General features: G+C 42.2%; 1 protein-coding gene across 1 annotated transcript in view; it reads left to right on the top strand.

The window, feature by feature from the left end:
* Positions 1-12,164, top strand: part of MINDY4B (MINDY family member 4B) — a 59,070-nt gene extending 46,906 nt beyond the window's left edge. The window contains exons 9-13 of the mRNA XM_075201968.1: positions 423-493; positions 1,734-1,806; positions 2,136-2,306; positions 3,814-3,994; positions 11,969-12,164. Coding sequence (XP_075058069.1) covers positions 423-493; positions 1,734-1,806; positions 2,136-2,306; positions 3,814-3,994; positions 11,969-12,111 — 639 coding nt within the window. The 3' untranslated portion in view covers positions 12,112-12,164. The remainder of the gene's footprint in view (positions 1-422; positions 494-1,733; positions 1,807-2,135; positions 2,307-3,813; positions 3,995-11,968) is intronic.
* Positions 12,165-13,419: the final 1,255 nt, after the last annotated feature.

The following is a 13,419-nucleotide window of genomic DNA, read 5'->3' as shown; positions in this document are numbered from 1 at the left end:
TGGGCAACATTCCCACTATTTCAAACCCACAGCTTAGTAAATCTAGCCCTAAGGTCAATTCAATAGCTGTCAATTAACCTACTAGTATGTTTCTGAAATAAATTTATACAATAATCTATTTATAAGTGATCCACAGCGCTCTTGAAAGCTTAAATAATGAAGAATTGAGCCACGTAAAAAGGTATCAGCAAATATTACAGCAGGCTACCAGAAGGAAGAAAAGATTTTGGATGTGTTATGATACTATGTATTTCACTTGTCCTTTTCTACTAACGACCATTAATCCACAGAGACCAATAGAAAGAGTAGCAGCCAGCAAGTAACCAGGAGCAGCAGTGCCACCTTAAGGCTGCACTGATCATTGGTATTACACATTGTTATACTAATGATTTGCTTTTCTTTTCTTTGCATGTCTTTCCCAGTTCAAAGACGAGGGGAGTCATGGAGTGATATTATTTCTGTACAGTTTGCTCTTCTCCAGAACAATCATAAGGTTAGACTTTTCTCATTTGAAGATTTGTCAGTGATTATACAGATAATGTCTATTAAGGTAATACTTAGATGCGTTATTTATAATATATATTATATATTTTGCTCAGAGTATTGTCAGTGCACAGTTCTTTCATATCCTTTATTTACTTTTTACGTCTTCAGGAATCCAGCCTGCATGGATTGATATGTGTCAGTTTCTCGTTTCATATTTCTTATAACGTCAGTGAGGTCTATGGTGGACAATTTCCAGGTTATAGTGACTATAGTGGATGAGATTAGCATCTAGCAAAATGTATTACTATTAGGAATAGTTCAGTTCAGTACAGACTTATATGGGTTCTTGCTACAGTTAATATTTAAATTGGATAAAATCATCTAGTAGATCCTTGACCATAATTTAAAATAGAGCTCCTACTTGGCAAACATTGGGGTTATAGAGGTGTGCATGCATTTGTATATGTATATAATATACATATAAATATATATATATATATATATATATATATATATATATATATATATATATACACACACACAGTGGTTTAAGTGTAAATATAGATGTGGCATTATGCAGAGTGTAAATGAATGGAATTTGCTTATTTAATTTTCTTAGTTTTACAATGAAAGCAGTAGAAGTGGTAATATGGCATATCACTACATACACCCCCACATTGAGCACTGTGTGTGTATATATATATATATATATATATATATATATATATATACATACATATATATACAAGTTAACCCGTGCATAATACTCATGCATTCTAGTCAAATCAATCAGCCTAGCCCAGGCCTCCTCAGTGGAAGAGCGTTACTTCCCGACGCAAGCACCCTTTTTTAACGTGGTTTTGTCCACATATCACCACCTCATCATTTTTCTTCATCACCTCATCCTTCATCTTCATCGCCACATCCTTCATCAAGCTACTTAAGGTGTTAAAAACTCCCTGGCAACCACCAACCACTCCCAACTGTCACTTCTCCTTCAAGAAATATATAGGTCAGTGTATAACTCTGCCCAGCAGGTGGCGCTGCAGCTTGTTTTTTTGGTTTTTTTTTCACACACGCCACTAGGCATTTATATAGTAGATATATATATATATAAATATATATATATATATATATATATATGTATATATATATATATATATATATATATATATATATATATATATTAGGGGTGACTGTGACTGCATTATTAGGTGTTACACTGTACTATTTCTCTTTTTCTCCAGGATTCATCAAGACTTGGATTATACAACAACCCATCTCTTGCATTTTTGCCTGGGGAATTACACAGTCAGACAGGTGGTTATATAAAGTTAATGCACAGCATTTCCACAATGTTTTGTTTAGAAATGGACAAGCTGAAAGACATGCAGCTATATGAAAACGTTATCTGTCTCAATATTGGTCATCTTGCCTCAGTTTATACTAGTCAATACAATGATTGTCACGTGTTCTATAAGATGGAAAGAATGTTCTATTATCATTAGAAACTCAGTGTTATGTTTTTCTATCAGTGACAGCGTGTTTTCAGGAACCCATCATTGTTAATTGCCAAATAATTAGTTAATTGATATTTGTTTAGAAAAGCTGGAAGCCCTACATGTGTAGTATAACTGCTTTCCTTGCAGGCGGTGTTGAACCTGATGCTAACTGGTAGAGCAAGCCCACATGTATTTAACGGGGACCAAGCACTGGATCCCGAGAGACTGGGGCAGAAGCATCACGGAGTCCTTACACGTACTGATGTGGGCTACTTACAATGGAGCAGGGAGGAAATGGAACAGGACAAACTTCCACAGGTGAGAGATCAGCTGTTTATTTCCAACATAGCATTTTAGTGGTTTTATTTCATTCCTGTTTTAAACAAACTGTCCATTTTCATGGTCAAGAACTTTCAGCAAAATTACACACGATTATGATACTACCAAAATATTACAGTAGAAATAGAAGCACCACATGGCTACATCTAGAAGAAATCCTTTTAACTTTTCTCCATCACTATAGTCATACCCAGAATTTTTAACGTCTTCACAATAAGGCTAAAAGATATGGACCCCTCAGTGCTTTTTTATTTGCACAAGTTCACCCCTACATTTCACCCCTACACTACCAGCTAATTACTGACAATACAGTTGCCTATTGCTTGAGAAAGCAGCTAGCCATTCATGCTAGCTACAAAAGAGATGACAATTGCAGCTATTTGTTCAAGCAGGACTTTCATCTCGCCTCCAAACCTTCAAGCATTCTCTGAAAACCCACCTCTTCAGGCAAGCTTATTATATTCCTCAACCACCCTAATAACCTTCCTAATTACCAGTCCTTTATACAGTTTACACAAGACTTATATGTGTTATTTCAATCAATAATCAAACAGCCCTCTGACCCCCCTGACCAACATTGCTGTGTTACTGGGTCATATAGCCCAATTAGCCCATTTTACCCTTCAAGTCTGGCTCGACCAATATGTAGCCCTTAACCTCATGTATCAAACTCCTATTGTCTTATAGATTATACGTTTGTGAGCAGGGCCCTCTTACCTTTCTGTCTCTCTGTCTGTCATCTCTCTGTCAGTCTTGTTTTATCATTGTGTTTTTCCCAATTATTGGGGCATATTCAATTAAGCTGGCACAACGCGGATACGCGTGGCTAGTGTCAACATGTTACCGCTACACCGTGGATTACCGTTCTCATCCCATAGGGTTGCGAAAAGAAATCCGCAATGTTGCGGTACCGTATTGACACTTTAAATGCGCAGCCACGATGTGCCGGCTTAATTGAATATGCCCCATAAAGCGCTGTGAATATTAGAATATGCTGGCGCTGTATAAATAAAAGTTAATAACAGTAAAGGTGACACTCTGACAGTCGGATGGATCTCTATCAGATTTGGCTATAGATGTGTGTTGAAGAAATATGAAAGGTTTAACTGTTTCTTGCTTGTACAGGTCACATGTAGCATGGTCAGACAATGACCACATACACGGTCAGATGCATTCATTGTTTGACAGGACTTACCAACAGTCCTGGTTGACATGAATGTTCCTAATCATATGTTAACTGGCATTTAGAGTCATACACAACACAATTTATGAACAAATTAGGTTTAAAATGACCTATTTGGCCAGTAGAATTGCAGTATGTATATATGGGCACTTTAAAACAGCAAAACCTGTGACTTTTGCTCAAAATAGCTGGAATGACTACACTCTTCTTAAATCTATATTTAGCTATTATTTACACATCATTTTGATAAGTAAAAGTGCTTACACTATACAGACATATTAGCATGTTTTATTTTGTTTGCAGGTGGGAAGCATGCTTAAAACACCAAAGTTTCCTTTATGGCTATGTAATATTAATGGGACCTACAGTGTTCTTTTTGGGACAAACGCATCTCTCTTATGTGACTGGAAAATGGAACATACATTTGAACTATATTTCTACAATGGGCAATCTTCCCAAAGCAAAACAGCGCATCTGAAAATTGGTAGGTATTGATCATATGTTAACGTCTTGCTAATATAAATTCAGATATTTTACGTATATATTAAAGTCTAATAAATATAAAATACATTAACAGAACTCTTATTTTAATAATTAATTTAATAGAAGATTATTGCTATATTTTCCTAAAAATGTGTATGGGCAATCATGGGTGCTTTCAGTTATTGTCTCAGGTCTCTCACAATGGAGGTCATTAATAGCTAGAGATGTTCATGTTTTGATTTTGGATCTGGATTAAGTTCGTGTTTTGGTTTTGGTTTTAGCAAAACAGCCCTCGCGTGTTTTGGTTTTGGATCTGTGTCTTTTAGAAAAATAGATAAAATATGCTAAAATCACCCCAGCATTAAATTAAAGGCCCAATCACCCCATCTTAACTTCATAGGCGCCACTATTAAATTGCCCCTCCATCACCCCACAAATAGAATAGCACCCATAATTAGTCCCCACCTACACACCACCATTAAATTAAGACACCCTTCCCTCACACATTATATTAATATCCTGCCCCTCTCTCACACACACACACACAAAATATACTGGCCCCTCACTCACACACTCACACAATATACTGGCCCCTCACTCACACCACACATATAATATACTGGCCCCTCTCTCACACACACACAAAATATACTGGCCCCTCACTCACACAATATACTGGCCCCTCACTCACACAATATACTGGCCCCTCACTCACACACACACACACACACACACACACACACATAATATACTGGCCCTTCACTCACACACACACACACTTGTTTTTATTGCATCGTGAGGACCCATGTCAGGAACATGGCGTATAGGGTCACCCCTTTCCTAATGCCCTGTCGACAGAACAATCATAGGGGTATGACTAGGAGCGGTTTGTCACCAGAGTTACCACATGAGATTTGCACTTAGTCTTTGCATAAAGTACTGACACAGACTGCAAGATGGGGAAAGTGTCATGTATTTTGACTGTCTGAGAACATCCACATTCCCGCATACATAAATAAATAAATAATAACAATGGTAGGGAAAGCTTTGTGTATCCTGGCCGTCTGAGGACATCCACATGCCCGCTTACACCGACACTTGCCATGGAGGCTACAGCCCTGTTCAACCACTTTGCATCATTTCAACAAGTTTGATCCCTCTTTAAAGCTGTTATATGGTTCTTTATGTAAAATTTCACCCCCGACCAGTTCCGATCTTTGAGTATGGATGGTTCGGCCATGAGGCACACAACACAGTCTCGCTTTCCGGGCACTCGGCATGTCTGTATAAAGCTCTCTGTCCCAGGATTTCCTCTGCACTTCTTTGCAACCTGAAAGGAGGTGGAGTGGTCCATTATGGCTCTGTAAAATACAGAGAAGGCAAAGTTCTTCTGCCTAGCAAAACTGTGTGCTACACCTACCTGTGGAAGCCATGGCTGGGCACAAGGCTTGGCCATTTGCCACTCTGTCACGATGGATTGCTCTTCATCTGACATGTCGCTCTGTAGCTGGACCGGTTCTGAAAAGAAACAGATATGTAAATGACCGAGGTAAAAGTCAACAAGCATACATCAGACACCAGATTTTCCACTTACCGTCCGGATCAATGTGCATCTCGTCCAAATTCTTGCCTTTGAATTCAGCCAGTCTGCCACTCTCGAGTGCCATTAACAGTTTACGGATCTTGACGAGTTGGAGGGTACCTTGCACCCTGCCAGGTGTTAGCCTCTTGCCCCTTCGGTTTAGCTTACATCTCTTCATGTGTCGCCACAGGTATTTCCTTGCAAACAAGCCCTGGTAGGCTACACAGTGCATGAAGCCTTCAGCATCCATATCTTTGTCTGAAAGTTTGCACGGGACCAGAAGGCCGTGGCCTGCCTCACTGCATCAGCATTGTGTGCAAAGTTGCCCCTATTGCGAAGATGTGCCAGTTGCATGCACCTTTCTTTCGCGTGCTTGGGGAATATCAGGACCCAGGCTACTTCAGTCTCATTGCGGTGAACATGCTCCATGTGCCGGGCAATTTTTAAGAGGGGCTTCTCACAGTACAGGTAGTACTGCTTTTTGTTATACGCCCTGGCGCCATCACTGTTTCTGGATAGTGTTTGGACAGACACTGTGTCGTCTTTCCGACCCTCTGTGTTTAAAACACGGCTAGCAGAAAGTTGAGAATGGTTGTACACAGAACTCATCTCTAGGTACCTGCACTCAGCTGCACTGGTGGGCAACTGGGCATCACCACTGGTGTCTGAACCGCTCTCCTCCGAAGTGTCAGGGGCATACTCATCTCCACTGCTCTCTGGGCTATAGTCGGAGCTACCGGTGGGCTCTGTCATGCCTCACTGTTCCCGCTTTACCTTCAGCAGCAGACAGATTCGACAGATTTTACCCGCTTGATGTACAAAGTGCCGCAGGATGCAGTCACTTGCGTTTCCTGCTCCTGTTATACATTCGGACGGAATACTGGCCTATAGCGGAAGGAGGCACACACACTTTCTCCCTTCCCCATCGGACACACGCACACTTTTGTTCCGACAAATATGACTTGTGGGGACATACCAGATTTTTATGCTGAGCATATCAGCAAGGTCCCCTGCATTGATTAACCTTGAGAAGCTTTGTGGTGACCTCCAATTTGTCTCCACTATGACTCAGGTCCCCACAGTGTTGGTGTGTAAACAGTTCAATGTCCCCACAAGTATATGAATGCAAGTGTACAAACACACACAATATACTGGCCCCTCACTCACACACACACACAATATACTGGCCCCTCATTCAACACACACAATTTACTGGCCCCTCACACACACACACAATATACTGGTCCCTCACTCACACACACAATATACTGACCCCTCATATAATATACTGGCCCCTGACTCACACACAATATACTTCCCCCCACTCACACACATGATATACTGGCCCCTCACTCACACTCACACAATATACTGGCCCCTCACTAAACACACACACAATTTACTGGCCTCTCACTCACACACACACAATATACTGGCCCCTCACACACACACACACACACACACAATATACTGGCCCCTCACTCACACACACAATATACTGGCCCCTCACTCACACACACAATATACTGGCCCCTCACTCTCACACGCAATATACTGGCCCCTGACTCACACACACAATATACTGGCCCCTGACTCACACACACAATATACTGGCCCCTCACACACACACAATATACTGGCCCCTCACTCACACATACAATATACTGGCCCCTCACTCACACACACACAATATACTGGCCCCTCACTCACACACACACACAATATACTGGCCCTGACTCACACACACAATATACTGGCCCATCACTCACACACACAATATACTGACCCCTCACTCACACACACAATATACTGGCCCCTCACTCGCACACACACAATATACTGGCCCCTGACTCACACACATACAATATACTGGCCCCTGACTCACACACATACAATATACTGGCCCCTGACTCACACACACAATATACTGGCCCCTCACACACACACACAATATACTGGCCCCTCACTCACACACACACACAATATACTGGCCCCTCACTCACACACATACAATATACTGGCCCCTCACTCACACACATACAATGTACTGCCCCCTCAATCACACACAATATACTGCCCCCTCACACACACACATAATATACTGGCCCCTCACTCACACACACAATATACTGGCCCCTCATTTACTTCATTAGCCCCTCCTCAGTCACTTCATTAACCCCTCCGTCAATTCATTAACCCCCTTCAGTTACTTCATTAAACCCCCTCAGACACTTCATTAACCCCTCCTTCTAGTCACTTCATTAACCCCTCCCAGTCAAATCATTAACCCCCGCCAGTCAAATTATTAAACCCCTCCCAGTCACTTCATTAATTCCCCCCAGTCAAATCATTAACCTCTCCTCCCAGTCACTTCATTAACCACCCCCAGTCACTTCATTAACCCCCCTAGCTACTTCCTTAACCCCCCTCCCAGTTTCCAGTGAGTTACCCCCCTTCCCCCAGTCATCTCCCTCCTCCTCCCCATGATATTTAACAAATAGAATTTACCTTGAAGTCTTCTGCTCCTCTTCTCTCCGGTACTTCTGTCTTCTTGACAGGCAGTTAATGGCACATCCCATGCTGTTAGCTGCCCTATCAGTGCAGCAAGTGTGGTCATGTGATCATCTCACATGACCACACTCAGCTTAGCATTGCAGCTGCACGGACAGGACAGCTAACAGCATCGGATTTGCTGACAGCTGTCTGCATCAGTGTAATTAATTTTTTTTTTCTTTTTAAAGCTTGATAATTGTGTCGGCACTGCGCCCCCTAGGGACCCAGCGCCCCAGGCTGCAGCCTGATCAGCCTAATGGTGGATCAGGCCCTGAGTATCAGAAAGGTCAGGCTTACACATAGCACTCGTGGATAGACTTACCTCAGAGATTTGTGTCATTTCTGAATCTGAACAGAGTTTCTTCTTATGCCTTACTGTTTTCTTCCAGCTCGGCTTTTACAAGTAAAAGTATTTGGGCACCACTTTCTGAGTCAGAATGACAAGGTCTTGTATCGTCATGACTGACCTTACAAGAAGATGCCTCACCGATAGTTGCAGAACTCATAGAGAAAGGCGAAGGCCTGATTCTTGTGTTTGTGTGTAGAATGGCATGTTGGCAATTTTATTTTTTTGCAGTTAACTTTGCCTTAATTACAGGTGTTTTTTTCTTTACCAAGGTAAAAGGTGTTTTTTTATATTTTTGTTTCCTTGATGTAAAAACACTATGCACTTTAACATAGGCTTTAGAAAATGACATAGCGGGATTACTATCATCATGACTGGTGCCAGCAGCTGGCCTTCTGTGGACTGATGTGAATCCATTTTGATTACACAGTACAATGTGACTGGAGACTTTTAAGAACAATGTCAGCCCTATTATTTCACTTTCAGCACTGACAATGAGCAATGTCATGTAGACTGGCAAGGACACTGGCACCTCTTCTGTTTCTGTGTGAGCTATAATAACACAGTACAATGTGACTGTAGACTTTTAAGAACACTGCCAGCCCTATTATTTCTCTTTCAGCACTGACAATGAGCAATGACACATAGATTGTAGACTGGCAAGAACACTGGCACCTCTCCTGTTTCTGTGCGAGCTATGGCACAATACAATGTGACTGGAGACTTTTAAGAAAACTGCCAGTCTGATTATTTCTGTTTCAGCACTAAACACTGCCACCTCTCCTTGTACAATATAGGGACTCAGAAAATACCTTTAAAAATGACATTGTGGTTAACAGAAGTGATTGAAAATTAGTAAATGCAGGTTAAATCACAATGGGACAATCAAAACACGGCTAGCAGAAAGTTGAGAATGGTTGTACACAGAACTCATCTCTAGGTACCTGCACTCAGCTGCACTGGTGGGCAACTGGGCATCACCACTGGTGTCTGAACCGCTCTCCTCCGAAGTGTCAGGGGCATACTCATCTCCACTGCTCTCTGGGCTATAGTCGGAGCTACCGGTGGGCTCTGTCATGCCTCACTGTTCCCGCTTTACCTTCAGCAGCAGACAGATTCGACAGATTTTACCCGCTTGATGTACAAAGTGCCGCAGGATGCAGTCACTTGCGTTTCCTGCTCCTGTTATACATTCGGACGGAATACTGGCCTATAGCGGAAGGAGGCACACACACTTTCTCCCTTCCCCATCGGACACACGCACACTTTTGTTCCGACAAATATGACTTGTGGGGACATACCAGATTTTTATGCTGAGCATATCAGCAAGGTCCCCTGCATTGATTAACCTTGAGAAGCTTTGTGGTGACCTCCAATTTGTCTCCACTATGACTCAGGTCCCCACAGTGTTGGTGTGTAAACAGTTCAATGTCCCCACAAGTATATGAATGCAAGTGTACAAACACACACAATATACTGGCCCCTCACTCACACACACACACAATATACTGGCCCCTCATTCAACACACACAATTTACTGGCCCCTCACACACACACACAATATACTGGTCCCTCACTCACACACACAATATACTGACCCCTCATATAATATACTGGCCCCTGACTCACACACAATATACTTCCCCCCACTCACACACATGATATACTGGCCCCTCACTCACACTCACACAATATACTGGCCCCTCACTAAACACACACACAATTTACTGGCCTCTCACTCACACACACACAATATACTGGCCCCTCACACACACACACACACACACACAATATACTGGCCCCTCACTCACACACACAATATACTGGCCCCTCACTCACACACACAATATACTGGCCCCTCACTCTCACACGCAATATACTGGCCCCTGACTCACACACACAATATACTGGCCCCTGACTCACACACACAATATACTGGCCCCTCACACACACACAATATACTGGCCCCTCACTCACACATACAATATACTGGCCCCTCACTCACACACACACAATATACTGGCCCCTCACTCACACACACACACAATATACTTCTCCTCTTCTCTCCGGTACTTCTGTCTTCTTGACAGGCAGTTAATGGCACATCCCATGCTGTTAGCTGCCCTATCAGTGCAGCAAGTGTGGTCATGTGATCATCTCACATGACCACACTCAGCTTAGCATTGCAGCTGCACGGACAGGACAGCTAACAGCATCGGATTTGCTGACAGCTGTCTGCATCAGTGTAATTAATTTTTTTTTTCTTTTTAAAGCTTGATAATTGTGTCGGCACTGCGCCCCCTAGGGACCCAGCGCCCCAGGCTGCAGCCTGATCAGCCTAATGGTGGATCAGGCCCTGAGTATCAGAAAGGTCAGGCTTACACATAGCACTCGTGGATAGACTTACCTCAGAGATTTGTGTCATTTCTGAATCTGAACAGAGTTTCTTCTTATGCCTTACTGTTTTCTTCCAGCTCGGCTTTTACAAGTAAAAGTATTTGGGCACCACTTTCTGAGTCAGAATGACAAGGTCTTGTATCGTCATGACTGACCTTACAAGAAGATGCCTCACCGATAGTTGCAGAACTCATAGAGAAAGGCGAAGGCCTGATTCTTGTGTTTGTGTGTAGAATGGCATGTTGGCAATTTTATTTTTTTGCAGTTAACTTTGCCTTAATTACAGGTGTTTTTTTCTTTACCAAGGTAAAAGGTGTTTTTTTTATATTTTTGTTTCCTTGATGTAAAAACACTATGCACTTTAACATAGGCTTTAGAAAATGACATAGCGGGATTACTATCATCATGACTGGTGCCAGCAGCTGGCCTTCTGTGGACTGATGTGAATCCATTTTGATTACACAGTACAATGTGACTGGAGACTTTTAAGAACAATGTCAGCCCTATTATTTCACTTTCAGCACTGACAATGAGCAATGTCATGTAGACTGGCAAGGACACTGGCACCTCTTCTGTTTCTGTGTGAGCTATAATAACACAGTACAATGTGACTGTAGACTTTTAAGAACACTGCCAGCCCTATTATTTCTCTTTCAGCACTGACAATGAGCAATGACACATAGATTGTAGACTGGCAAGAACACTGGCACCTCTCCTGTTTCTGTGCGAGCTATGGCACAATACAATGTGACTGGAGACTTTTAAGAAAACTGCCAGTCTGATTATTTCTGTTTCAGCACTAAACACTGCCACCTCTCCTTGTACAATATAGGGACTCAGAAAATACCTTTAAAAATGACATTGTGGTTAACAGAAGTGATTGAAAATTAGTAAATGCAGGTTAAATCACAATGGGACAATCTTCTTACCCTGTGATGTGCTTGCACGTTCTATTGTTAATCCCTAATATGTTAGGTTTGCTTTTGTTGTACAACTTCATCAGTGCTTCATCTTACAATATTGTCAGTTCTATACTATATACTGTTCATTGGATTTCACACCAATTCAACTGGTAGTAATTTTGGTTCCACTTTTAGATACCCACTCACATGGATGGGAAGGACACTACAAAATAGATGAAGGCGATCGTGAAAAGAGATTTCCCTCACTGGAGATGACTATCAGAACCAAATGGGAAGGAGCAGCGATTAACTGGAATGGGACTGTACCATTTTTTTAAAGATAAAGTAGATTTCAAGATAACCAAAATAAATCATTTACCCATATGATATACCTGATAGTATTCAGCTGCTGAACCATCTTATTAAACTAAAATTGGAATTTTATAATAATTTGAAATCGGCTATAAGCTAGTAGATAGTGGGCTTGTTTATTTGCTCATTTGAACCTATCCCCTTTATATGTAGACCATGCCAAGCAGGCGCGGACTGACAACAAGCAGCCCGGGGGGCGCACAGGCGGCCCGAACAGCGGTCACTCTGTGCGGCCCGGGGGACCGATGCCCCCTGGGCCAGCCCGCCCCTGTTGCCAAGGCAGCCTGTGGCTTTTTAGTTGTTGGGGAGATAAAGTCTTAAAATTCACTGTCAGGCAAAGTATCAGTGGAAGGCAACAGTTATTAACTGAAATGTAATTGTACTAAAGGCTAGCAAGGCACACTGGGAGTTGTAGAGCCACAATACTTGGGAGTCACATGTTGCCTACCTGAAAGATGGAGAGCCTAAACTTGCCTACCAAACATCTAGTGAGTCACATCTCTGATTTAGGCATATTCTGCCTACTTCACTATAAAGATTAGGGGCAAATGCAATATTTTTATAGGGGTTTCCATGCCACTCTGCCAGAGTGGGCATGACCAGCATTCATGGGGTATGGCTCTCATTTTAGACAGGGCTAGCATGCTCTCCAACCCCTTCCCGTGCAGAGTAGTATGAAGTAGGACATATCTTCCATCTGTCCCTGCAGATAGGACAAAGTCCTGACTAAGAGAGACAGGAACCCAAAACTGGGACTGTCCCACCAAAACCAGGATAGTTGGTAGACTGATGTGCTCTCTTCTACCTGTTCTTGCAGCTTCCTCTACCTGCTGTTGCTCATGTCGTAAGCTCAGTAGCTGCTGTCTGGATCCTGGAATGTTGGGGCCCTGTTCGAAAGAAGAATAGATACATGAAATATACAAAGCCTAGCAATGAGTGAACACTCTAAGCCTCCTTCCCCCTAACCAGCACCAGTATTAAATAAAAACACAGTTGTTTAATAATTAGACTTTCCTCCCTGCAACCAACCCTGACATTAAATAATAATGGCATACATATTTATTAAATAGATCTATATGCCCCCAACCAGCCCCAACATTAAATGATTAGTGTTTACGTTTATTAAATAGATATATTTCCCTCCTGCCTCCCCCAACATTATATTAATTGTATCCACATTTAATAAATTTATTTCCTCCCAAACAGCTCAGAAATTAAATAATTAGTATACACATTTAAAAAAATGGCCCCTCTTCTCCCCAGACTCAGCCTTA

Source organism: Mixophyes fleayi, chromosome 3 (genome assembly GCF_038048845.1).
Source record: "Mixophyes fleayi isolate aMixFle1 chromosome 3, aMixFle1.hap1, whole genome shotgun sequence".
Lineage (NCBI taxonomy): Eukaryota > Metazoa > Chordata > Amphibia > Anura > Limnodynastidae > Mixophyes > Mixophyes fleayi.
The sequence above is the reverse complement of the archived record's forward strand: the minus strand, read 5'-3'. Positions and strand labels throughout refer to the sequence as shown.